The sequence below is a fragment of the Carettochelys insculpta genome, chromosome 14, assembly GCF_033958435.1.
Source record: "Carettochelys insculpta isolate YL-2023 chromosome 14, ASM3395843v1, whole genome shotgun sequence".
In the NCBI taxonomy this organism is placed as follows: Eukaryota; Metazoa; Chordata; order Testudines; family Carettochelyidae; genus Carettochelys; species Carettochelys insculpta.
In genome coordinates, this window is record NC_134150.1 from 6393780 (window position 1) to 6420770 (window position 26991).

The window sequence follows — 26991 nt, forward strand, 5'->3', positions numbered from 1 at the left end:
TTCTCAGCCTGAGGTCCTTAGGGTGGGGAGTCCTTTCAGGTATCCTTCCTGGCAAGATGTGGACAGAGACAAATCATGTGGCACTGGGATCTGTTTATAAAAAGGTTCTGCGGCCTGATAAAAGCAGCTGTTGCAGCCTTTTCTGTTTTTTATATTGGAGGACTAGGTCTGGCGTGTTTTGGTTTTTTTGTTTTTTGTTTTAAAGGGATTTTATGATAATTAGCCAGGTAATGTGATTTTTTATTTTTATTTTGGCATAAATTCGTATCTTGATATGGACATTTTACTAGCAGACAAACTGTTTTAAAATCAGGCTAAATAGGCTATCCAGAAAATTTTGACAAACAAAAAAAAAAGTCTCTGGCCCTTGTCTCTGTGGATGCCCTACTTTTCCTTGCTTCTGACGGGAAAAACGGGCATTTGCTTAGCACGGGAGGGGGAATGAGGAAACTGCAATGTGGGAAGATGATGTGAAAGACCAACAAGCATACCCAGAATGCTCCGGGATTGAGGAAACTATGGGGTAGGTTCCCAGAATGCACTGCTGCAACAGTCAATGTTTGCCAATTTGGGTGTGGCAGCAAAGAGTCGACTTTGTGGGGCACACGTGAGAGGTAAGGATGGTCAAATTTGAACTTATTAATTCCAGAATTACAAAATCATTATTAATAAAGTCAAATTTATCTCATAGTCTAGACGCAGCCTATGTAAGATGACCACTGAGTAATTATTTTTAATGTTACCTGCTATCAGTAAATAAAATGATTTAAGTGGAAGAATGCTGCCCAGGCAGGGTTGAATCAAGCAGTCCATTGATCCCCCCAAAAGATCAAATGCTGAGACAAATATGTAGAATGGAACACCGATTGTTATCTATTAGCAGGAAATTGTTTGATTCCTTGTTTTCTGCGGCGATAAGTTCTGAAGAGCTTTTGTTTCAAAGCCTTTGTGTGAAGGTATTTCCCACCAACTGTCTGACAAGGCCCAGCTGCTTCTCATTTTTCAGTGCATCCAATACAAAAAAGGCCTGCATATCTATGAACTAGTCCATTATGTCACTAATTTCTTACAGCTGAAAGAGTGGACAAAAAGATACATAGGACAGAAGTATGCATTTGCCATTGTTGTGCTTGTGAACTGGGTTGATAGATATCAGATGAGGAGCTGCACCATCCAGGTGAGATGATCAGCTGCTGTTGTCAGATGATTTTTAGCTTCCACTGACAGTAAATCAATTTACAATACAAAAAAATATTGCCAGCGCAGCAAGTTGCCATGAGCCCATCCAACTTGTGTCTTGATACAGCATCAGTTTACCAGGCGTTTTATTGCTGTCTTGCTACGAGTGAGATATCAATTCACGGAAAGGAAAAGCAACAATGAAACTTCTTATCCTCACCCTCGGTGCCCTTCACAGCCCTGACACTTCTCACTTATCAGTGGATCTCTGATTGCGCTGTTCCCCATCCATCCTCTGGTCTGCTGGTGATACCTGCTTCAGCTCCCAATTTTGTCTCCTCTCTCATGGCACTCCCATAATACCATTGCCTTCAAGACCCATCTCCACTGTGACACCTCCAAGGAACCAGCCAGCTGATAGTAGTTTGGTTTGTGCACCAGTTTGAGAGTGTAGATGTTCTTTATTTTAGCTAGTGCACAATTTGGTGTTTCTTAATAGATCTCAATAATCCCAGATCTATGGAGCAACGATTTGTATTTTCGTGACTCATGTCCTCATCTCCCTTGCCCTCACCCTACCTTGCCCCTTTTATGTCACATTCAGTTGTCGCATTAAGTCTCAGATTAGATTATAAGATCGTTGGGGCTATATTTTGCTATGTTTTTTTTGTATAGCACAACAGTCCTATCTTGGGTCTTTGAGCACTACTGCAATGCTAATAAATAATAATAAATTAAATCTAGTTTTGTGAATTACTTGGAATTGGGTTAAGAGAGAAAAATCCTACTGCATATAGCATGAAGCAGATATGGAATTCTGGCAAATGTCTGCAATAGCATGGCCTTGTCTCCAAATAATTTAACCACGATGTGATAAAGTGCCGTGTTGGGTTGCAACGGCCCATGGTTCCTCTGAGCTTGGTTCCTCACGTGCTTCTGCCACGCTTAATCTGTTTTATCAGATGACTGCTGTCTGTCACTGCTTCAGTTCTTTTTCTCTTCCATTGGAAAGGCTTCTTCACCTTCTTCTTTTGGGTGCAGGAGAGCCCTGGGCTATGAAGCAGGTTCCACATTAGCCAGATTTCAGCTACTTTTAGACTGTGGACTACCATGAGATCTTTGTAAAAGCAGGGGTCAAATGTCTGCAGGTTTGGGGCAGCTGAGGGTTTCACAATGCCAAAAGTCTTGAATCCTTCATGCAGAATAGGTTGGAGATTGATTCTCTGCAAGCACATGCCCAGAAAGACATCATCAATTGGGAAGAGCTCCACTTCTTGGCAAGCCTGAAAGAGTTTTCTCATGGTACTCCTGGACAGTAAGAAGCCCCCTCCCCCTGCATAAACTGGGTATGTGCCTAGCCCATACATTGTTTCTGGAATGTAGTATTTACTCTTCTGCACCCGGATGGGGTGAGCATTGTAAATGATGTCCCCAACAAAGAGGTCTTCTGCGGGATCATGTGTCTGGAGGAAGTCAATGATGTTCTCCACATTGACAAAGACATCAGCATCCCCTTTAAAAATGAACTTCACATTGGAACAAAATTCATCAGCCCAATTCAAGAAGTGGATCTCTTTCAGGGTGAGATTGAAGAAGGTGTCCAAAAAGTCCCAGAGTAAAATATCATGATAAATCAGACTCTCCCGCTGGATGAGAATCTCCCATGTTGCCAATGCTGTCTTGTTCTTTGGTATTCCAAGGAGGAAAACTCTTTGAACCTGTACCCCATTCACCAAACCCTCCCTGCCCCAGGTCTTACGGACAATCTCTCGTCGGTCAAAGTCCTCAACCACCGATTTGATGGTTATAAGCAGGAAGGGACCTCCAGGTATTTTCTTGCATTTCTTTGGCTGGTTAATGAGAAGATTGAAGTTCCGATTGTCTTTATTTAGAAGGTAGCTTTCAAAGTCAAAGGCAAAATGAGTCAGTGGTAGTGCAGTGGTAGTTTGGGTCTTTTTACTTGCCACCTCTACATCTTTAGCAATAGAAATTATTTTGGGTTGATCAAATGTCACCTCTGCTTGAGGATGCTGCCTGGGGGCTTTGGGGTCTGGAAAGAGCCTCTGTGTTGGTGCAGGTTTCTTGTGTGTGTGTTCCCTGCGTCCAGCTGGGGATGTATGCTCCAACTGGAAATAGAGTAAAGAGCAAAGCACAACCACCAGGAAAAGGGTGCAGATAGCATCTCCTTTGAGATGAACTCTCATTGTCTCCACTCTTCTTGTAAGGAGTGTTAGAAACTGTGTTTGGGAAGCTGCACGAACCTCACAGCCATCTGCAAATAAACACACCATACATCAGGGCAGAGCGCATAACATATTCAAAGCACTCTGGTAAAAATTAATTTAACACCCAGCAGGAAGATATATTGATATTCTTGTTGTACTAACGGCCCTCCTGAGACTCACTGTGATTTACCAAGAGCTAATAGATCTGAAGAAGTGGGTGTGTCTCACGAAAGCTCATCACCAAATAAATCATTTTGTTAGACTTTAAAGTGCTACATTTCTGCTGCTTTGTTTTGGTGGAGTACACAGCTCCCTCTCTGTTACTTACCAAGAGCTAGACAGCAAACCAATGGCTGAGCTAGTGTTGAATTCAGGAGGGCCTGGCTTCCAGTCCTCTGCTCTGACCTCTAATTCATGTTACTTTGTAAGAAATCCAGCTGTTCTTATTACCTCTCCTCTGATACAGTCGTTGCTCTACCCTTTCTGCAAACCCACGAAATATCCCACTATTGTGCCCCAGAAGACCATAAGGTAAAACGATGATTAAAATCATTCCTCTTATCTCATTAAAAAAAAACTGGCCTAAAATTATGTTGCTTCTCTAGTTCTTCTGTCCCCTCCAGATCATTCAAGTAGAAAAATCTCTCAGCTGAAGGCCAAACTGTCAAATGCCTGCCCAGCTCCCCCAGCTGGGGGACAGACTGGCTAGGTGGCAGGACTTCTCCCTGACTTCCCACAGCTGGGGAATCTGGGCGGGCAGACAGCTGTGGCACATGTTTTCTCCCTGGCTTCCCCCAGCTGGGGACTGGAACAGGGAGCTGGCAGAGGAGCTGTGCTCTGGCCAGCCCCTGGGAACCCCAGGAGCGTGTTCAAGTGTATATATGAATGACCCGCAGCTAGGGTTTCTCTCGCGCATTCCGACTCGCGTTGATCCAAGTAACACGCCAGTCGAAATCGCGTAAAGGGGGCTTTTACTGTACACATTTGTGTGCGGCTCTTGTCGTCTGCACGCACACAGTGGTAATTGCTCATCTAAATGGGGCACAGTAGGTGCACTTCGGAACGTGCACATTCGGCCCGTTGTTTCCATCAGTACTTATGAACTGTTAAGCATACGAGCCTTAACAGTAAATATTTCTGGCAATAGAATAATGCTAGATTGGTATAACATCATTTTCGAGAAGGGAGAATTACCAGAATGAATTAGACATTTGGTTCACTTTGCTTGTAACAAATAATCACTATCTGATTCATGAGAGATAGGGAGAAGAGGCCCTGTTTACCCATTTCTAATCATGCAATGTTGCCCAAAATGGGGGCTACAGAAGATGATTTTATTTCACAAGTGAAGTCAGCTTTTCTCCTGCACCATTTACGATGTCTTTGCTCTCTTGCACTTCTCCCAGAGATCTTCTCTTCCGCTCAGTTAGTAGCTAAATTGCAAAAAGAAAAAGGAGAGTGACGAGGCTGGAGAAAGCAGTACCTAAATTTTGTCCTGTCTACAGCTGAAGCAGAGACCGATCTTTTTTCTGCTCGGGACACGTAGCCACCTTGTTTCCCACAATTGCTAAATAAATAAGTGGAACAGAAGTAAACTGACAGCAAGAGTTATTCCAACTATCCTTAGAAGTAACTGGTTCCCTCTCTCCCCAGGGAAGGGTGTTTCTGTTTATTTAAGCCCAACCTACACAGGGGGAGGAGGTGCTCAGAATCTGCCAGCGCCAACTGGATTTTTTTAAAAAGATCATTTATGGTATATGCATGCAGGGAACTGGACTTTATGACCTCTTGGGGTCCCTTCCAGTTCTAGGATTCTGTGATTCTAGAGCTGATTACAACCCATGTACTTGCCATAATTTACATTTATAGATTTTTAAGGCCAGAAAGTACCATTGTGATGTATCATCTTCCTAGTCTGACCTTCTGCTTGAGAATGATGTACCTGCGGGAGCCCTCTAGCAACACAGCTTCTTTAACCCAATTTAACATTATATTTTTAAGCCTCTTCATTAGCCAGTTCTTAGGCAATTTAACATGTGCCATGTTAATTTTGTCACATTCTAGTTCCATAACCAGAATGCTGTGTGTACCAACTCAAATGCCTTACCAAGTCTGTGCATTACATCGTCATTATTACCTAACTTGGCCAAATTGTAAACTCATAAAAAATAGCATCAATTTACTTTGACAAGTTTTGTTTTCCATGCACCCATGCCCATTGGCATTAATTATCTTCTTTGGATCCTTTACTAATCAAATCCGATTGCATTATTTTGCCCAGGATTGATGTCAGGTTGACAAATCATCCCATCCACTCTTCTTAAATAATGGCCCAAATTAGCTTTGTTCCAATCCTCTGGAACTATTTAAGGGTTCGAAAGTTGTTAAATATCAACGTTAACGGTCCATACTGTGCCTCAGTCTGCTCTCTTTGATCCGAAGTTATCCAAAACTGCTGCTTTCAAAATGTCGTGCTCGTAGCTGTTGTTTAACATGCTGCTTAGTTACTGTTGTAATAGAGTGTTTTTTATTTTTTTTTGAGCATCATCAGCCTATATTTTCTGCTTTCTTCCCAAACATAGACCAGAAATATTTATTGAATATATGTCTTTTCTGTATAGTGGTGTGGTATGGCCAGGGTGGAGGGCCCCCTCAGGGGGAGCCCAAACAAGCAGAAGGGCCTGCAGAACACCAGCAGGGCAATCGCAGGCAGCTAGGCAGTAGATGGCTCAGCCTAATTAGACCCAGCTGACTCCATGACTGGACATAAGAGACCTTTTAAAAACCCTTCGCAGTGGGAAGGGCTGGGAGAGAATGTGAGAGGCGCGCGGAGAGACACGAGGAGACCCCAGTAGTGGGAGAGAGCAGGTTTGGGAGGCACAGAAGAGAGACTCAGGAACACCAGAAACCACGGAGAGGGAATGAGGAGCTCCAGCAGATCAAACAGGGGACTTTTGCTACTGCTGCAGCCTGGAGAAGGTACCAGGGGGAATCATCTGGGAACGTGGCCCAGGGAGAATAATTGCTGTGCCAAGGGCTAAGGGAGTCCACTCTTCCCACTAGCAGCTGCATAGGGTCCCTGGGCTGGAACCCGGCATAAGTGGGCAGGGGCCAGGTTCCCCCCAGACCACCTCTTGCCCCAGCAAGGGCAACTGGGCCCTTAAGTGGGACCAATGGACTGAATAGAGGCCAGAGGCCCAGCAATAAGACTGATTCTGTCCCAGTGGTTGATTTAGTCTACGATTTCATCTAGTAATGGACTAATGCTATGGATCCTTTCGCTCCTGATATATTTTTTAAGAGACAGTATCTCTGCTGGCCTTAGCTGTCTCCTGGTGTCCTTTTGCTGCCGTTATTAGTTTTCTACAGCTTCTAGAATCTGTTTATGTTCACCGCTCATCGCATCAGTTTTTTTGTTGATTTGTTTTTGTTTTTGTTTTTTTGCAATTACCAATTTCACTTTCCCTCCTAGCCAACCTGTTTTTGGTAGATTTTCACACAGTAGCCTTCTTTCGTAGTTTTAGCTTTTTGGAACCTTAGAAATATGTTATTACGGAATTCCCAGTTATCACTCATTTTTCAGTTTACATTTTTTCTTCTTGCACATTTGACTCACATGTTTTCAGCTTTGTGTAATAGGCTCCTTTGGAGCTGAGCGTGTGTTTTGCTGGTTGGAAGAAATGTAATCAACTTGTAATTGTGTGCATGTAGTTCTATGATCAGTTTCTCTTTATCTGTCATGCAGTGGTCTAACATAGAACATTAAGGAAAAATAGTCAGATATAATATCTAGAAATTCAAAGGGTGTTTGAGTGCTGGCAACATGAGACTCCCACCATAAGTCACTGGGTTTGGATTTTACACAGTAATTCTTGCATCAAGCTCCAGTGGGTGAGGAGTGGATGGGGCTGTTCCTAAGTGGTTCTGTTCTGTTCCTGTTAGTGGCAGACGTGCTCTCACATAAGGTGCACTGGTTCCATCATATCGGTCAATGAGAGCCCGCAGGCCTTCGTTGAGAGGGCACGGGCTATGGTGCCTCCTGTGTGCTTCATCTACATCTCCTCTTGCCTGGTGGGAGCCAGTTAAGCACTTCGTCTGAGACCACAGTGTACGTGAGAATTATCTGGCTGAGTTTCAGACCGAACGCATCTGAGGTTGTATTGGTGAGTAAAAGATGTGGAAGTGGTCCATTGTCAGAGTGTGCATTTGGTCAACCAGTACACAATCCAGGGTTGGACAAGAGCTCTGGCTACTGTGGGTAGGACAGGTGGTATTTGCAGGGGCCAGGATGTTGTTTTTTCAACCACATCTGACTTCAGAGTGTGGCCTTTTCTGTGGTGTGTGCCCTCACTGCCAGTATCCATGCCTTTTATCCCATTGCAACTAGACACCTGAAATGTGTCCATATTTCAAATGTCTTTCAAATCTGCAATCCTTAAATACAGTTGGAAGCTGCAGCTGATACAGAAGGACGCAGCCCATTTATTACCCGTGGGTTGCGTCTACACTAACAACTAATGTTGCCGTTAAGTTCAAAGTTAGGCACTACATCAAAGTAGCCAGCAGAGAATCTACACACTTTTTTTCCCCCCTTACTTTGAAGTAGGGAGCCCAACTTCGAAGTCCTTACTCCATTCCTGGGAATGGACTAGTGCCTTACTTTGACGTAGGGTGTGTGTAGATGCTCAACTTTGAAGTTGTACTTCAAAGTAAGCAAATTCTAAGTTATTTTGGTAGGATAGATATAGCCATGTTGAGCGTACTGTGACCGTATTACTTGCCTGGGTGGCTGGCCACCCAGGAGAGATTTAGGGGCCACCTAGGTGATTAGCAGAGTGCCCACAGCTGACAGCATGTGTTTCTACTGGTTGTGCACATCCATGCATGCCTTGGTGTACATAACAAACTTTATTCCACACATCAGTGGAAGGCTGCACAAGATTGGCCCCTATATGAGAAAACCCAGGATTTGTTGGCAAGTGATTGTGTCTCGGATCAAGTTAAAAGTCCTCAGTGTTTTCTTTGTAAAATCCTATCTTCTTCCCCCATGGAGTCAGGATTTCTTTTCTTCTATGTAGATGTCTGATCTTACCTCAGCTCTCAGACTCCAGCTGCTAGCTAAGGACTTGAATAAAAACCTGGCTCCTTACTGCATTTAATTTTATTGACTAGGACTTGGAATAAAATGTGTGTGTGTGTCATGAAGCTCACAGTTTCCACGACTTACAGATTAATCCTGCCAAAACTGTGGAGTCTGGCAGTAGGGTCCTTGTAAAGGAGTCAAAAAAAAAATCCTGGGTTGTTTCATGGATGGACTAATGGCCCAATTCCTCTTCTGTGTTTTCATTTACTGAAGGACAGTACTCTGAAATACAGCAATATAATGCTCAGACAAAACAGGTTAATGTTAACTGTAAACTTCTAATTTAAAAGGAATTGCTAGCCAGGATCTTGTATCCAATTATTTGGACCTTTGTGTCTATGTTGGATATATTTTTACAGTATTTACCCTGGGCTTGGCTATTAGCCAGGAGTCAGTTCTGTTTCAATTTGTCAGTGTGGGAAAAGCTCTCTAGGTCCTTTTAATGACTTGGCTAACAGGTTGCTGATGAGTCCTGCAGACCCCTCTATATTTCTTATCATAGAATCATAGAACACGAGGACTGGAAGGGACCTCGAGAGGCCATCGAGTCCAGCCCCCTACCCCAATGGCAGGACCAAGTACTTTCTCAACCATGCCTGGTAGACATCTATCTAACCTGTTCTTAAATATCTCCAGCGATGGAGATTCCACAACGTCCCTTGGCAACTTATTCCACTGTTTGACCACATTGACAGTTAGGAAGTTTTTTCTAATGTCCAACCTAAACCTCCCTTGCTGCAGTTTAAGTCCATTGCCTCTTGTTCTGTCCTCAGAGGCCAAAAAGAACAAGTTTTCTCCCTCCTCCTTATGACACCCTTTTAGATACTTGGAAACCGCTATCATGTCGTCCCTCAATCTTCTTTTTTCCAAACTAAACAAGCCCAATTCTTTCAGCCTTTCTTCACAGGTCACATTCTCTAGACCTTTAACCATTTTTGTCGCTCTTTTCTGGTCCCTCTCTAATTTCTCCACATCTTTCTTGAACTGCGGTGCCCAGAACTGGACACAATACTCCAGCTGAGACCTAACCAGCGCAGAGTAGAGCGGAAGAATGACTTCTCATGTCTTGTTCACAACACACCTGAATCATGTTTGCCTTTTTTACAACAGCATCGCACTGTTGACTCATATTTAACTTGTGGTCCACTATAAGCCCTAGATCCCTTTCTGCTGTAGTCATTCCTAGGCAGTCTCTCCCCATTCTGTATGTGTGAAACTGATTGTTCCTTCCCAAGTGGAGCACTTTGTATTTGTCCTTATTAAACTTCATCCTGTTTACCACAAACCATTTCTCCAATTTATCCAGATCATTTTGATTATGACCCTATCTTCCAAAGCAGTTGCAACCCCTCCCAGCTTGGTATCACCTGCAAACATAATAAGCGTACTTTCTATGCCAATATCTAAATCCTTGATGAAGATATTGAACAGAACGGGTCCTAATACAGACCCCTGCGGAACCCCACTTGTTATACGTGTCCAGCAGGATTGAGAACCATTAAGAACTACTCTCTGAGTACAGTTATCCAGCCAGTTATGCACCCACCTTATAGTAGCCTCATCTGAATTGTATTTGCCTAGCTTTTTGATAAGAATATCATGTGAGACCATATCAAATGCTTTACTAAAGTCTAGGTATACCACATCTACCGCTTCTCCCCTATCCACAAGGCTCGTTATCCTATCAAAGACAGCTATCAGATTAGTTTGACATGATTTGTTCTTATATAAATCCATGCTGGCTGTTCCCTATCACCTTACCACCTTCCAAGTGCTTGCAGATGATTTCTTTAATGACCTGTTCCATTATCTTTCCTGGCACAGAAGTTAAGCTGACTGGCCTGTAGTTTCCTGGGTTATTCTTGTTCCCCTTTTTTATAGATGGGCACTATATTTGCCCTTTTCCAGTCTTCTGGAAGCTTTCCGGTCTCCCATGATTTTCCAAAGATAATAGATAAAGGCTCAGATACCTCCTCTATCAGCTCCTTGAGTATTCTAGGATGCATTTCATCAGGCCCTGGTGACTTGCAGACGTCTAATTTTTCTAAGTGATTTTTAACTTGTTCTTTTTTTATTTCACCTTCTAACCCTACCCCTTTCCCATTAGCGTTCACTATGTTGGGCATTCCATCATCAGACTTCTCAGTGAAGACTGAAACAAAGAAGTCATTAAGCGTCTCTGCCATTTCCAAGTTCCCTGTTACTGTTTCTCCCTCCTCACTGAGCAATGGCCCTACCCTGTCCCTGGTCTTCCACTTGTTTCTAATATATTTATAAAAAGCCTTCTTGTTTCCCTTTATGCGTGTAGCTCGTTTGAGCTCATTTTGTGCCTTAGCCTTTCTAATCTTGCTCCTCCATTCTTGTGTTGTTTGCCTATATTCATCCTTTGTAATTTGTCCTTGTTTCCGTTTTTTTATGTGATTCATTTTTTATTTTGAGATCATGCAGGATCTCCTGGTTACGCCAAGGTGGTCTTTTGCCATATTTTCTGTCTTTCCTACGCAGCAGGATAGCTTGCTTTTGGGCCCTTAATAATGTCCCTTTGAAAAGCTGCCAACTCTCCTCAGCTGTTTTTCCCCTCAGTTTTGCTTCCCAGGGGACTTTACCTACCAGTTCTCTGAGTTTACCAAAATCTGCCCTCCTGAAATCCATTATGTCTATTTTGCTGTTTTCCCTTCTTCCCTTCCTTAGAATTGTGAACTCTGTGATTTCATGATCCCTTTCACCCAAGCTGCCTTCCACTTTCAAGTTCTCTACCAATTCCTCCCTATTTGTTAAAATCAAATCTAAAAGAGCTTCCACCTGGTAGCTTTTTCAATCTTTGAAATAAAAAATTGTCTCCAATGCAATCCAAGAGCTCACTGGATAGTCTGTGCCCCGCTGTATTAGTTTCCCAACATATATCTGGATAGTTGAAGTCCCCCATCGCCTCCAAATCCGGGGCCCTGCATGACTTCCTTAACTTACTGGCAAGAATATTGTTGCAGACTGCATCAAAAGCTTTGTAAAGTCAAGGTATATCACATCCATTGACTTCCCCACGTCCACAGAGCCATAGAAGCCAATCACATTGGTCGGGCACGACTTGCCCTTAGAGAATCCATGTTGACTTTTCTTGATCACTTCCCCTCTTCCACGTGCTCCAAAATGGATTCCTTGAGGATCCCCTCCATGATTTTTTGACTCAGGCACCAGGGACTTTGGGTGAGTGGCCGGTACAGGATATGAACCCTTAGAAGAGGTGCGGGCCTGGAGACCCTGGTACAATTACCCTAAGTGGAGCTCAACCAGCCCCTGCAACATGAATACATCTAACTTATCAGATGTTCCTTACACTATTCTTTTCCCCATATACCTGTTATTGAGCCCCATCCTAATCTCTGTGGCTCTAAAGCCTCCAGCGTGGGGCAAATGCTGTGCTCAGACTTCTTCCTCGATTCACAGCAGAGCTCTGCAGTGCCTCTGATTGTCAACTTCTTTCTCCCCAAATGGAGGCACTTCAGGACTGGATCCCAAAGACACAAAGATGCTAATTCTGTGGCGGGAGCTAGAGCTAACACCCCGGAGCCAGAATAAGCACTCAGAAAGCTCTACCAAGACTTAATGCAACCCTGTGGAGTTTGTGGATACGCGTTAATATGCTCCTGGCCAACTTGGTGCCCTGCCTGTATAAGCAGCGTCCAAGCTATGAAGCTGCTGCAGAGGAAATCATAGGTGTTTGCAGAGGGTTCTTTTGGCAGGAGATTACCTGATTCAGTTGTGTTTCCATTACAAAGAGGGTGCTGTCACCCACTCCTCACTCTCAAAGAAGGAGAAGAATACACTGCCCTGATGCTTGTTGCCTGTATACATCTGAGCAAAGATAGATTAACTCTAGGCTTCCAGCAGACCTGAAAGCTTGCTGGTTAGGATGATGATGGGTGGTCTAGCTGCAGAAAGGGAACATGGTGTGCCCCAGGCCTGGTGAGTCTTAATCGCCTTCTAAAATGAACATTCACCTCTGAGGAGCTCAGATTTCATTGTTTGTTGCGCTGCTACATTAAAAACGAGAGATTGGAAGAGAAGGGTATTGGCATTCATGAAGAGTTGTTATAGAAAGATCCTGAGAGTAGAATGGATGCAGAAAGTCACCAATGAGGAATTATATGAGCAGATAAAGCTGAAAGAGAACCTACTGCAGAAGGTTATACAAGGGAAGTTACAGCTACTCAGGCATATTTGCAGAATGAATAATGAATGAAAAACCAAGACCCTGGTATTCAGCATAATGGATGGTTCGAATAGGAGAGGCAGACCCCACAGAGTGGGTACATGATACAGTAGATTGATGCAGAGCTCGTCTACAGAAACTAAGCCACTCTGCACTGGCGGAGAAAGATGGAAGGAAATGGTAAGGGAGGCATCGGACACCAACGGGTGCTGAGCCCAGGGTTGATGATGATGATGATGATGATACATTGAAAACAGCCAGAAACACATTCACTGGTTAGTCTTGTCGCCTTTAGCAGCAATGCAAAAAGCAGCCAACACGAGAGTCTGTCTCTCCAGGACAAAGCAGCCCTCTTTCTCAAGAACAGAAATACCAATAGGAAGAGTTACTTCAAGCAAGTTAGTAAACAGCCCTGTCTAGATCCAGATGCATAGAGATGTTACTCTGCTCTGATTTTGTGCATTGGGTGGATGGCCTGAACTGACAGTCCTGTGGAGTTTTCTACTGCACCCACCTGTGCAGAATTTGAGCACACACAGATTCAGAGGACAGAAGGATTTCAGTGTGAAATGAAACTACATTCCCATGGAAAAATTAAAATAACCCCAGAGCTGTCTGGGAGCCCTTTGTTCTAGTCCTGGCTCTACCACAGATGATCTGGGTCACACTGAGCAAGCCACGTCCCCTCTCTCTCTTTCTCTTTCCTCCTCCTGTAAAATTGGGTTAACTAAAATTATCTCCCTGTTAAGGCACATTAATGACATAGAACATAAGACCCTGCCATGTTGGGTCAGACCAAAGATACATCTAGCCCAATATCCTGTCTTCTGTTGGTGGCCAGTGCCAGGTGCCCCAGAGGGAAAGAACAGAAGAGGTTATCATCAAGTGATGCGTCTGTCACCTGTTCATTCCCAGCTTCTACACAGAGGCTAGGACAGAGGTTCGCAACCTTTCCAGCAACGTGGCGTGCTTCAACAGGACAAACAATTCCACAACGCACCTGTTTGTCCCAGCTGAATTAATTGCGCACGAAAGTCACATTTACTATAATTACTAGAGAGGTTTGCAACGGAGCAGTGCATGCAACCAGCTAAACAAGCATCAAATCATTGATGTTTCAAATCCACCACAGAATACATCATCTTCAGCAGTGAGCACAGACACCTTTTCAAAATCTGTGCAGCTCACCTATTTCTAACTGTTCACAGCCCTAACTCTGATGCACATGTGGCACTCACTTTGTGCAATTCATATTTGGAGCAATATTTTTGAAAGTATAAATTTTATTAAATAATTGTATCGATAAATAATTGAAAGTCAGTAGATCAGAGCAAAATGCGAAATAGAGTAAATAGCAACTTACTAGGATAGTGGGAAACCTGGGCCTGCTGCTGAGGAAGCCAGGGAGGAGGTGGCAGTAGGCTCCCCTCCTCCCCAACCAGTTGGAACTGGGACATGGCATTTAAACCATGTCCTGGCACCAACTGGCTCCCGCCTTCCCTCCCTGCTTCCTCTGTTGCTGCAGCAGGGAGTGGGGGCAAGCTCCCCACCAGCCCTTTTGGGTGTGCAAGCAGCATTTTAGTTGCCTCCCAGCGCAGGGGGGGAAATTGGCCAACCCTATGCCAGCTGGGACTCAGGCAGCTCGAACAGGGCCATCAGTTCCTCCTCCCCTCCCCACTCCCTACGCTGGCTCTGCAAAGGGCTGCAGCAAGGGGGAATTGATGAAATTTCGTGGCACACGTGGACATTTCTCACAGCACACTAGTGTGCCACAGCACACTGTTTGAAAATCACTGGGCTAGAGACACCATCCCTGCCCATTCTGGCTAATAGTCATTGATGGACCTATCCGCCATGAATTTGTCTTTTTTTAAAACCCATTTAAGACTTTACCACGACAACATCCCACAGGCTGACCCTGTGTTCTGTGATGAAACTACTGGCCACAGGCTGCACCCCACAGCCTGGGGAAGGGCTGGGGCAACTCCCTCCCCACCCCTGGTCCATCCCTGCCCTGTCCTTGCTCCAACCCTACCATTGCTCCACCTCTCCCCAAACCTCCTTGTCCCCTAGCCAAGGAGGCCCCAGGCACTAGCAGGCCCAGGGGGTTGATGGCAGGGAAGGTGCAGCATGGCCAGCTCCAGGCTGCTCTGCTGTGCTCTGCTCTCCAGCCCTGCTGCTCCAGGGGAGGGACCCGCTCCCACACTCCCCACAAGAAGCAGCACCGCACAGCCCAAGAGCAGCTGCAAGCTGGAGCCCCCTGCTGTGCTCCCCGCTTTCTCCACTGCTGGTGAGTGTGGAGGGTCAGGGCCAGCATGGAGTCCTCCTCCTGGTGGTGACCCCCATTAGTCCCCCTAGGAGTCCGTGCTCCCTAGGCTCACCAGCAGCTGAAAGGGAGAGCGCAGCCAGGCAGCTCCAAAGCGGGCTGCTCTCCAGCTGTGCTGCTCTGCTTCTTCCTGGGGTCCCATCCTCTGGAGCATCATGGATGAGAACCACCTCACTTCACCTGCTTCACCAGCCCTGCTAGTCGCCCGCTGGCTGTGGCCAGCTCCTCCTGCTTTGGCTTGGGGGCAAGTGGTCTCATGTGCATCCTGCAGGTTGCCACCCCACATAACAAAAGTACTGATTATTGTTGTTTTGTTCGCTACTTTGTGTTTGCTGTGACAGAGATCTTTCAGGCTGCTAAATGGATTGTACCTTTGTCTCGTCTAAGTGCAGCACCCTGTGAACTCTCCTGGGACCTCTGCTCAGAGGATGTTCTGTAACCCCAGCAGTTCTAGTTCCATTCACTGACACTCCCCAGGCTGCATTCAAAGGTGGGTGGGAAGAGAAAAAAGGAAGCCTAGTTTTTTTTTTCTCCCGGGACAGAATACCTCCTTCCACAAAACTACTGCAGAGCAGGATCCTGGCCCACTCTACACTGGAAGCGACCCAGCCATAGCTCAGCCTGAAGATCTGGAAGACATTCAGTGGCAAGCTTTCTGTACAAAACCCACTTTGTAAAATGTTGCGCTCATATCTGTTTAAAACAAACCAACGAAGTATTCCTGATAATAACAGATGCAGACGTAGATTTCATTGTGAACTGGAAGCCAAAAACTTTTTTTAAGCAAATAGCCATTTTTTTTTTTAAATTCCAAGGAAGATACTGTCTCTCTAGCCTGCAAAGGTTCAGAGATCTTGGTTCTGTGCCCTGCACACCCTGTGTGAGAGCAGGCACAGCATCCTAGATTCCAAAAGGCTCCTAGCTCTCGTCCAAGCATGGAGTAACATAGGGAAATGATAGCAGGATGCTGCATCTGAGAGGCAAGATAAGCTCAGGTCCAAGTGTACTGCCATTCCCTACTGGAAAGGAGAGAGGAGGTAGCAGTCATGCTAGCGTGTTGGCACAAACACTTGTCAAATCAGGGGCTGCTCTGTCCCCAGACATCCTGTAACAGTGACACCACCTGTTCAGGATTCAGTCCATTCATCCCGCACATTCCTGCATGCACGGCCTTTTTCCTCAGGCTGTGCGCAGTCTCACTCAATGTGACTCTTGGACAGGTTTCAAGACGGTTTTATTTGCAGAGTCTTTGCAGAAGTCAGTCTCATTGATTTTTTTTTTTTTCTAACAAATGGGTTATTATATTCTCTTTCTACCAACACCACATTCTCCCTTCACGCTCTCTGCACTTCACATAAATAGTAATATATTATTAATAAAAAAGCATAGCCAGGAAGAAGACTAAGCTGTGGAACTATGCAACGGTTCCCAGAACAGGGCGGATGGAGGCTAGCACTGGGACCTAGATTCTAAGGCCCCAGGGGAACATCCTTATCGTCTGGTCTGATCTCCTTGAAAATGTGAGCAGGATATGAAGGAATGCTTCCCTCAAAGCTAGCTGGAAGGAGGGAGAGATTGCTGGTATGTATGTGTAAATACAGTTTGCTTCTGCGTCCCTTAGATTTGTTGTTAGTAGATGGAGTGGTAGTCTGATCACTGGAATGAACTTAATTTTTGGACAACGCTAGCTATGTTTGTATTAAATGTGGGGAGAGCTGAAATAGGTTTATCAGTGTTGGTAATTTTTATAGGAATACAGAAAAGCAGGCTTATGCTCAAGCTGTTCAAAAGAAAAGGGCTCACAGCTAGCACAAAGAACCTTAGAATCAGAGAATCCTGGGGCTGGAAGGCACCTCAGGAGGTCCTGGGGCCAGCCCCCTGCCCAAAGCAGGACCAACCCTAACTAAATCATCCCAGCCAGGACTTTGTCAAGATGGGACTTAAAAACCTCTAGGGATGGAGATTTCACCACCTCTCCTCCTCACCACACATTCCAGTGCTTCACCACACTCCTAGTGAAATACTTTTATCTAATATCCAACCCACACCTCTCCCTCTGTAACTTCAGACCATTGCTCCTAGTTCTGCCATGAGTCAACATTGAGAAGTCTCTCTCCATCCTCTTTAGAGCCCTCTTTCAGGACATTGAAGGCTGCTATCAAATCACCCCTCAGTCTTCTCTTCTGCAAACTAAATAAGCCCAAATCTCTCGGCCTCTCCTCATAGGTCATGTGCTCCAGGCCCTTTATCATTTTAGTTGCCCTCCGCTGAACCTGCTCCAATGCATCCACATCCTTTCTATACTGGAGAACCAGAACTGGACACGATACTCCAGATGTGACCTGGCTAGTGCCAAATAGAGATGAATAACCACTTCCCTAGTACTACTGAAAATGCTCCTTCTAATGCACCCCAATATGCCATTAGCCTCCTTGGCTACAAGGGCAGCCCATAACAGAGCTTGGGATCTTCCATCCCAAGTGCAGGACTCTGCACTTCTCCTTGTTGAACTTCATCAGATTTCTTTTGGCCTAACCCTCCAATTTCTCTAGGTCACTCTGGACCCTATCCCTACCCTCCACCCTACCTCTACTTGTCCCCCTAGCGTAGTGTCATCTGCAGATTTTCTGAGGGTGCAATCCATCCCCTCATCCAGTTCATTAAAAAAGCTGTTGAACAATACTGGCCCTAGAACTCATCGTTGGGGCACTCCACTTGAAATCAACTGCCAACCAGATACACAACCTGTTGGGCCTTATCATCTAGCCAGTTTTCAATCCACCTTACAGTCCATGTATCCAATCCATGCTTCCTTAACTTATGGGCAAGAATATTGTGGGAGACTGTATCAAAAGCTTTGCTAAAGTCAAGGTATGCCACGTCCATTGACTTCCCTATGTTCACAGACTGTTACCTCCTCATAGAAGCTAATCAGGTTGCTCAGGCGTACTCTTGGTGAATCCCTGTTGATTAACCCCGATCACTTTCCCCTCTTCCAAATGGTCCAGATTGGATTCCTTGAGGATCCCCTCCCTTATTTTCCTGGGGACTGAGGTAAGGCTGACTGGTCCATAGTTGCCTGGATTGTGCTGCTTTCCTTTTTTAAAGATAGGCGCTACATTTGCCTTTTTCCAATCATCTGGGACCTCTCCAGATCTCCACGAGTTTTCAAAGATCATAACCAAAGGCTGTGCAATGACATTTGCCAATTCCCTTAGTACCCTTGGATGCATTAAATCTGGACCCATGGATTTGTGTATGTCTAGCTTTTCTAAATACACTCATTGCTCGTTAAACGAGAACTTTACTTATGAGTACTTGCTAAAATGAGGGACATGCATACTTACCTTTGTTCACTAGATGAGTGAACTCCCCCCGCTAATACAAGCCTAACCCGCTCCCCGCGGCATCAGCCTACCTCAGTCTGAACCCCTGCTGGCCCCGCAGACCCAACCCGCTGCAGCCTGCCCTCCCCCTGCCAGCTCCACACACCGAACCCGCCGCAACCTGAACCCTGCCCCCCGCTGCCTCCATGGCCCCAACCCACCTCAGCCTGAACCCCCCCACCCACCCACCCACCCCATGGCCCCAACCCACCACAGCTTTAATGCCCTCCTGTTGGCCCCACAGACCCAACCTGCCACCAAGTTTTAACCCTCCCTCCTGCCCACAGCCTCAAACTATCCCCAGGTTTTAACCCTCTGCAACCTCCCCCCGACCACCCAAGGGTCACTTACCTTTCAAAAGCAGCACCACCTGCTGCCACTCCTTCCCTGAGTTAGGAGCCCTAAGAACCAATCAGACTTTTATGTGTATTTAATGGTAATTTAGTGTCCCTCTTACGAGTTTTGGCCTATAAGCAGAAAATTGGGAACCACTCGTGCTCGTATAACGAGGGATGAGTGTAGCTTTTAACCTGTTCTTTCCCCACTGAGGGCTGCTCACCTCCTTCCCATACCTAGTGCAGTAGTCTGGGAGATGACCTTCCCCATGAAGACAGAGGCAAAAAAAGCATCGAGTACTTCAGCATTTCCCACATCACCGGTCACCAGGTTACCTGCCTCATCCAGTAATGGCTCCACACCTTCCCTGATCATCCTCTGATTGTTAACACGCCTGTAGAAACCCTTCTTGTTACCCTTCACATCCCTTGCTAGCTGCAGTTCCAACTGTGCTTTTGCCTTCCCGATCATTCTCCTGCATCCTCCAGCCATGTATTTATACCTCTCCTTAGTCATCTGTCCAAGTTTCCACTTCTTACATGCATCCTTTTGAGTTTAAGCTTGCCAAGGATTTCCCTTGTAAGCCAGGCTGGTTGCCTGCCATATTTGCTTTTCTTACTGCACATCAGAAAGGTTTGTTCCTATGCCTTCAATAAGACTTCTTTAAAATATTGTCAGTTTTCCTGGACTCCTTTCCCCTACGTATTAGCTTCCCAGAGGATCCTGCCCATCAGTTCCCTCAGGGAGTTGAAGTCTGCTCTTCCGAAATCAAAGGTCTGTTTATTTTACTGCTCACCTTCCTACATTTTGTCAGGGTCCTGAAATCCACCATCTCATGATCGCTGCAGCCCAGGTTGCCACCCACTTCTGCTTCTCCTACTAGCTCAACACTTGCTAAGCAGGGGCTCAATTTTCAGAGCTCTCTCAGAGAGAAGGAGCGAGGGAAGGTTCATCGGCTCAGAAGGCTGTCTACCCTCACCAGAAGTACTGCCTGCAGTGGTTTGGCAGCCTCCTATCACCACCACACTGTTCAAAGAATACAGCTAAATAGGTGTCCATAGAAGCCTCTTTCTTATGTTAGTTGTGGTGGAGCTGTGTTTCTTCTACCTTGCCTGCTAAGAGTTGAAATCAATGGGAGATGGATGGGAGGAATGTTACAGCTGGCAGGGGGCTGAGAGCAGGGCACCAGTGCAGAGGAATGATGGGCAGTGGCAGACAGCAGTGAGCAGGTGATGGCGAGCAACGGGGAGAGTAAGATGCTGTTTTACTTTCCCCCCACCCAGGATGGGAGGTGAATCCTGTGGATGCACCTTTAGACTCTGCGTTCGCACTGACCAGTGGCAGCACTGTGAATGGGGTGCAAAGAAGGGTTGGGCATGGGAAGGGATGTTTAGATTGCTGGCCCTAAGAACCTGAGAGGAAAGGGACACTGCTCACCTACTTGGGGTGGGACGTTACTCATGATTCAGGTTTATGAACCCTGTTCACATTGTTTTCCCAAATCAGTTCCAAGTGCTTTCGCTCCCTTTTATTTCCTTTCAGTGCTCGGACTCTGTGCTTTGGATTGGGCAAGGATTACCTCTCAGTGGCACCCAGGAATGGCGAATTTCCCAGATGACTGGGGTGGGGCTTGAGCCACGTGTGTGTTGGATGGATGGGGAGGAACCCCTAGATAGCAAACCTGACTCTGGTTGCTGCTGGCTCCACCTGGCAGACACGTTACAACCGCATGGGCTTTTATGTCACAGATGACATCCACAGCCACTTCACAAGCCTTTATATATATACAACCCTCCACACTCAAACATCTGTTTAGAGCAAAAATTAGGCTTCTTAGTCCTGTTAGGACAGTTAAAACCCCAGGGGTGTATCCTCTTATTGACCTTTCACGTGCCCCATGGATGAACATAACCCTCCTTTCTCCTCCCTTTGCATTTCCAGCCTGAGGAAAACACTGCAGCTCTGTTGAGGGATCAATCTGCCAAGGGGTTGATTCCGGGTGAGACAGGAGAATGACGGGGAAACCACTTCTTCAAACAGTCTTTCTTTGAGTATGTATCAGGCACCTTCTGGGGAGTGGATCAATATAACCATGTCTTGTACCTTGATCCCGCTCTCTGATTAGACTTAGGCCTCGTCTACACAGGAAGTCCCATTGATTTAACTTAAAGTGGTTGTCCCCTGGTGGCTACCCCTGTGTGGGCGCATTGTTAGGGAACCGTTTTGGCTTAGGTGAAACAGATTCTTACTGGATTCTTAATCATATCTCCTCCAGCTGGCAGGTGGCCGACAGCAGGGCAGCAGCGTCCACTCCTAGCAGGACCTGGTGGACACTGCAGTGGGGCTGCCTGTAAATAGCCTGGTGCGCATTGGTTTGGTGCCATTGTTTTAAAAGTTACACCTTAGTTCCATTAGTGCAGTTTTTGTCCTCCGGATGAGGCCTTCCTGCTATTGCAGGCGACCTCCATGTTTGGCTCCTTCAGAGCATCTCTGAGGTGTCATCACGTCAGCTCTCAGTCGAGTGTTAATTCTGACATGAGTAGTTCAAGCTTCTTTGGCAGGAGCAAATTTTAACTAGGTGTCTTTTAAATGGCAAAATGGCATTTTCTGCAAACTAAATAGTTTCTCCCTAATTAAAGTCACCGTAAAGCCCTCTGACGGGGGTGCAACAGAGCAGGTGCCCCAGGACCCAGTAATTTAAAGGGGCCTGGGGCTCCTGGCCACCGTTGCTACCACTACCACAGCGATGGCAATAGCTGGAGCTCTGGGTGCTTTAAATCACCGCCAGAGTGTGCGCAGTGCACTCCAGGCAGCTCTGAGCGCGGGCAAAGGTGAAGGGTGCAGCACACTCGGAGTGGTGCCAAGGGCTGGCTGGCCCTACCCCCCGCCTCTCCTTCCTGAGGCCCTGCCCCTTCCAGGAATACAGAGCTGCCTCATCCCCTCTCCCCACTTGGCCTGGGGCTCAATAATTCTGTCAGCCCCCCCCACCCCCCCCCAGCATCTGGAGAGCAGGAAAAAATGCTGGCCCACTGTTTCAAAAGAAACTCGGCTCCGTTTCTGGAGTTGACTCTCCCGTGGCAACTCCCCATCTCGTCTGGGTTTCCTCAGGCAAAGGCACAAACCTCACCAAAGTTTATAGTGCACGCGACGGGGGTGGGGTGCCATTAGGATTTCTCTAGGTACGTGAAAAAGGCTGTCTTGGGAGGAGGTCTTATATGAAGTTATAAGGTTACAAAGCAAATCCTTTTGTGGCTTAATCTTGGCTGAGCTAGGAATGTGAGGGTTTGTAATACAGCCTGTTGGGAAGTCATGCAAATGTCCTATAAAGCCCTGGGAAAGGAAGAAACAAAAACAAGCAGCAAACTAACTTATTAAATCACCCTTGGAGCTTACAAATCCACAAATAAACTTTGAAAATATGCTGAAAACTTTGTTTGGCTGAACAGCTGAAAAGTGTTTTTTTCAAGCAAGCATGGATCCAAAGCCCCTTGAACTCAGCCAAAGGTCTCCCATTTACTTCAGTAAGTGCTGATTAGCTCCAGGAGGGACCAGACCAGAATACCTCTCATCTTTTTGTTCAGTAGTTGTACAGCACCGAGCACCAGCAGAGCCCTGATCCAGGACCAGCATTCCTAGTTGCTACCACAATGCAAAAAAAAAAAAAAAAAATTGTCATACTAGCAGTAATTGTGGCCACTGTGGCAGATAGTATCAGTACTGTGCTGTTTCTGTGAAAACCCACTTGGGAGCAGACCAGAAGTTTTGAAGCCTGCAACCGGGAGAAGAGACATGGTTTGTCCAGGGCAACCCTTCTGCAGAGCTCTGGGTCTTTAAAAGGTACAACAGTTGTTACTGATCTTTATTGTTGGTAGTACTGTGGCTCCTACAACCATTGGACTAGACACTGTCTGAACATAGACTTTGCCTGCCCCAAAACTTACGGTGCCCCCATGGGAGTGGCCTCTCAAGCTAGCACATTTTAATGGACTAAATCAAGATTATTGCGGACAGGCTGGTACGATTCTCATTAGGTTGTCTGTTGGCAGAGAGCCAATGAAGTGCAATCCTGTTAATTTTTAAGAGATTTTTCTTCCTTTTTCTGGTGGGTCGGATCTCATTGTCGGGCCCCCTCATTTCACCACTGGTTCTATAAGCCTTCCCCTTTCAATGCCACGGATAGCCAAGTTAGACTTTGAGAACGTCTCTCTGGAGGCAGGACTAGCTGGGTACGCTTTGGAGGCAGGGTTATCTGTGTTCGTAGTTACCAAACGCTGTCGTAAATCGACTTGTCAAAGGCAAAAGCTGAACCGCAGCTGCTGCCGCTAGGGCAATTTTCTGATTGCAAAATACGGTAAAATAAACCCCATATTAGAGGCGGGGAGGGGAGGAACCCCAGACAATTTGCAGCTGTTGGGTCCAACCCTGGAGCCCTGGACCTGGGTTTTCTCAAAGCATGCAACTCCCCTGGAAGTCACCAAGATTCGGGGTGCTCAGGGTGGCCAGGGATTGGGCACCCACTAATAGGTCAGCCACCCCCCGTACAAGGCCTTTCTTCATCAGGGCCACGTGGCAATATTTTATGTGTTCTGGTGGCCTGAACACAAAATAGCCCCAAACCTGCTCCCCCCACCTGGCTTAAACCCTTTGCAGCGCCAGACCACTCCCCACAGCCCTCAGGCTTAGGCCCCCCCCACAGACCCAAACTGCCCCCGCACCTTAGCTCCCAACCTTAAAACCTCCTGCAAACCCAAACTGCCCCCTGCCCTTAGCCTTAAACCTCCTGTGTCCCCGGCCCATCCCCAGGCTTAACCCTCCATTGCAGCCCCAAACTGCTCTGCTGATGTCACTCTGCCCCCGGGGCTGGCAGCGGCTTGGCACTCTGACTGCTGGGGCAATGTTGCCAGCCCCTCGCCCCAACTGGAGCTTTTATCCCTGGGGCCGGTGGTGGCTCAGCACCCCAGCCAGTTGCGCCACGCCAGCCAGGCCTACAGGCTGGATTCTAGCCTGCAGGCTGCCTGTTGGGCACCCCTGGCCTTGTGTAAGTAGGGTGACAGAATCAGGCCCTATTTCTGTGTCCCTGACAGATATGGTTGACAGGCCTCAGTTGATGGTGGTTATTACAGTATTTAGCCACATCTGGAGGAGCAGCAGGCCCTGCTGGGCGGCTTCACCTCATGGGAAGGTTGAGGAGAGATTGTGCTGCTGGGAACCCTTCTTCCCCAAGTGATCTGAGACTGAATAATCTTTCCCCCACAGCGTGGCCACCCTTCGCATTAGTGCTGGTGTGTGTGTGTCGGAGGGAGACAACCCTTCTCCTCACCTGTCTCTGAAAGCTTTGAGGTACCAAGTGGCCCTGAAGGCAGAGTGCGCAGTTTGGTTCGGGGCAGCATGTCATAACCCAGTACATGGGCTGGTGCAAGGCCATGGACTACCACCTTTGGCATCATGTGCCCTAGGGTGGGTGCATGCTAACAGTGGAGTTTCCTGTGCACGTCCAAGGATGAGGATGTCCTGTCCGCTTCTGAGGTTACGACTGGCACATAGGCCTGCTGCTGAAGAATGGAGTGGGAGAGAAAGCAACTTCCGTTGCACGGTGACGTACTGCACAGCTTCGACCCATGCTATGTAATAAACTCCAGGGCCAGTTAATGTTTGAACTGTCTGTTCCTTTCCTCTAAGGTTTTGTTTGTTTGTTTTGCTAACCTGAAATGTAAGGGGCATCCAGCTGGTTTGCAGAACGCAACCAAGATATTGAAATAAATTTTACTCTGTGGGTGAATGCACAAATCTGTAGTTAAGCTCCTGCATAGGAACCGGACAGTCAGACGTGCTTAGCACCTGGCAGCTCCTACTGAAGCCCAGAGGTGCTCACCCTTCGGGAAATCGAGCCACTTATTATAGCAGCTTGAGACGGAATTAGGAGCTCACCGTTCGCTTCCTGGTTTTAGAAACTTTGACCCACATGGACCCTAAACTCCAGAATAATTCCACCGACTTGTAGTGAACCTAAGTGTGTGGGTTTTTCCTGATACTCAAAGAGGCAACTTCTGCTAAACCTCAGATTCTTCCCTAACAACTGCATCACTCCTTTTCTTTCCTTCTCCCTCTTTCAACCACCCACCATGAAATGAGACATCTGGCTTTTTTTTCATGATCTGCCACTGAAGAACAGCAACTAACATTCATTTCAAATTCTCACATTAGTGTCTTCCGTAAGGATGGACAATGCTATTACCACTTGAGCTGCATATATTGCAAGGACCCTAAATATGGAAGTCTGCCCTATCAGTTTGAGTGGGATACTCATCAAGAAGAAACAATAAGAGTAACAGTAACACCGTTTGATAAAAAGCTGTTAAAATGGTTATATGGGATGGTTTGTTAAATTCTAATGAAATATCTAAGTTTGCAAAACTATGGATTTGTGGCTTGAACTCCAAAGGTTAGGGCACTGACAATCTGGTAAACAGGACTGCATAAATTGAAAAAAGAAGGTCTTGTCAGTGTAACATGCCCATATTTTTGTGTGCTCACATTTGAAATGTAATGGCCCCTCTTGCAACTTGGCGCCTCCCGGCGAAGAAGCCCTGACGCCTTGTGCAAAAACCAAAATCTAAAAACGTGCAAAAAAAGATGCTAGAGTGAAGTAAAACACCAGTTTGGGCAAAGCTGGCCGGACATGGGTCATTGTAACTGGCTCTGCTGTACATTAAATCACGGTAAACTCAGCGACACTGCACCTTCTACAAACCACTGCGGGGACAAAAAGGCTGTAAGGGTGCCTAAAATAAAAGCTTGCCTACAAGAGTCTCCAGTTCATAACATGCCCCCCCCACCCCCGCTGTCCCCAGTCAAACATACGTACAAGATACTTACATTCAATTTGATAGTGTAGATCCTGTGTCCCCTCGGTAATGTTTCATCAGTGGGCTGCCAAGTAGGCACATCTGGAAACACTTAGTGGAGACATTCCTCAGCCGCTGCGTGAAACTGCCGAGCAAAGCAACGCTGAGCCTCCTGCATTTGGGGGTATTTTAGTTACGGACAGCAGCAAAGTTCCTGCATGCGTGTCCGTGTGTTAATGTGGCTTGCAAAAGCAGAGTGTGCTTCTTCCTTCCCAAAACGGTGGTGGTGAAAGGGGCAGCTGCACTAGGGAAAGTAGCTCAGTTGCTCCCAGTGCTTGTCATGTGATTTAGGCAGATGCCTCAGCACACAGGCTATGGGAAGTTAGAGAGAGCTCTCAGTGCAGATGTTTGCTTGTACTGAACAGGGGTTGGCTGATTGTATGTACCGTGGTAGCTCACAAAGTCTGTGTCAGATCTGGAAGGAATTCCACATAAAGTCCTTGGATTAATAAAATTAATACCTCCTACAAAAGGGACAGAAAACGTAAATTGCTGCGGATTAAAACATGATTCCAGCGCACCGATTTCTTATTCTGGTTAATTCTTCCATCTTTGTTCAAGCAAAGCATGGTGGCACTTTACTGAACACTGGGGCTGGTCTAAAATGGTAAAGTTTTTAGATGATAAAGCCATGTTTGTGGTAGCCAACATTTTTCACCCACTCTTATTTTTTCTCCAAATATTTTTGTATAGCATTTCTAAGTTAAAATTTTCATTTAGGTTCAATTGGATTCCAGTGAAAGTGGGGGGAAAAAGAGTTTTGTTTTTTCCAGTAGAAAAAAAATGTGTGTGTGGGGGGGAGGGTGTTAAATCGACTGAGGGACCAAAAAATCATAATATAATTTTACGTTTTGGTTTGAATTAAGTGGAATTAAACCAAAGACACTCCTTGCATCTGAATTCATAGTTACTGGCTTGCTGAATAACCATAGGCGAGTTACATTTCCTCCTTGTGCCTCTGTTTCCAATTTCTAAAATGAAGCTAATCCTTCCTGTGTGGAATGCTTTGGGCTTTACTGATGAAAAGTGCTACAGAAGAGCTGGGGAGCCTGAAAAGTATTTATGAGGATTTTATTAAATTTTTGACACAAAATGGAAAATTTTGAGTGATGCTTTTTTCCCCCCAAAATGCTCATATTGTCCGAAAAAAGTTTGTTTAAAAAAAAAGTAATATAATAATTTCAGCCAAAGCATTTTGAGCAACAATAGTGACCCGACTGGTGTAAAAGCTATCTGAGGTAAACCCTTCTAATACGGAGAGGGCCACCTGAGCACCTTCAG

At 46.1% G+C, this 26991-nt stretch overlaps 1 protein-coding gene across 2 annotated transcripts; it reads right to left on the reverse strand.

Annotated features, from left to right (window-relative positions):
* B3GNT9 (UDP-GlcNAc:betaGal beta-1,3-N-acetylglucosaminyltransferase 9) lies at positions 1–25976 on the reverse strand. 2 transcript variants are annotated; one of them, XM_075008387.1, is made up of 3 exons: positions 25682–25976; positions 4781–4837; positions 1–3451 (listed from the first exon to the last, which is right to left on the reverse strand). In XM_075008387.1, the coding sequence occupies exon 3, from the start codon at positions 3381–3383 to the stop codon at positions 2106–2108; it is 1278 nt and encodes a 425-aa protein (XP_074864488.1). In that variant the 5' UTR covers positions 3384–3451; positions 4781–4837; positions 25682–25976; the 3' UTR covers positions 1–2105. The 2 variants fall into 2 exon arrangements, with proteins under 2 accessions (XP_074864488.1, XP_074864487.1); XM_075008386.1 differs by lacking the exon at positions 4781–4837.
* Between the last annotated feature and the right edge of the window lie 1015 nt (positions 25977–26991).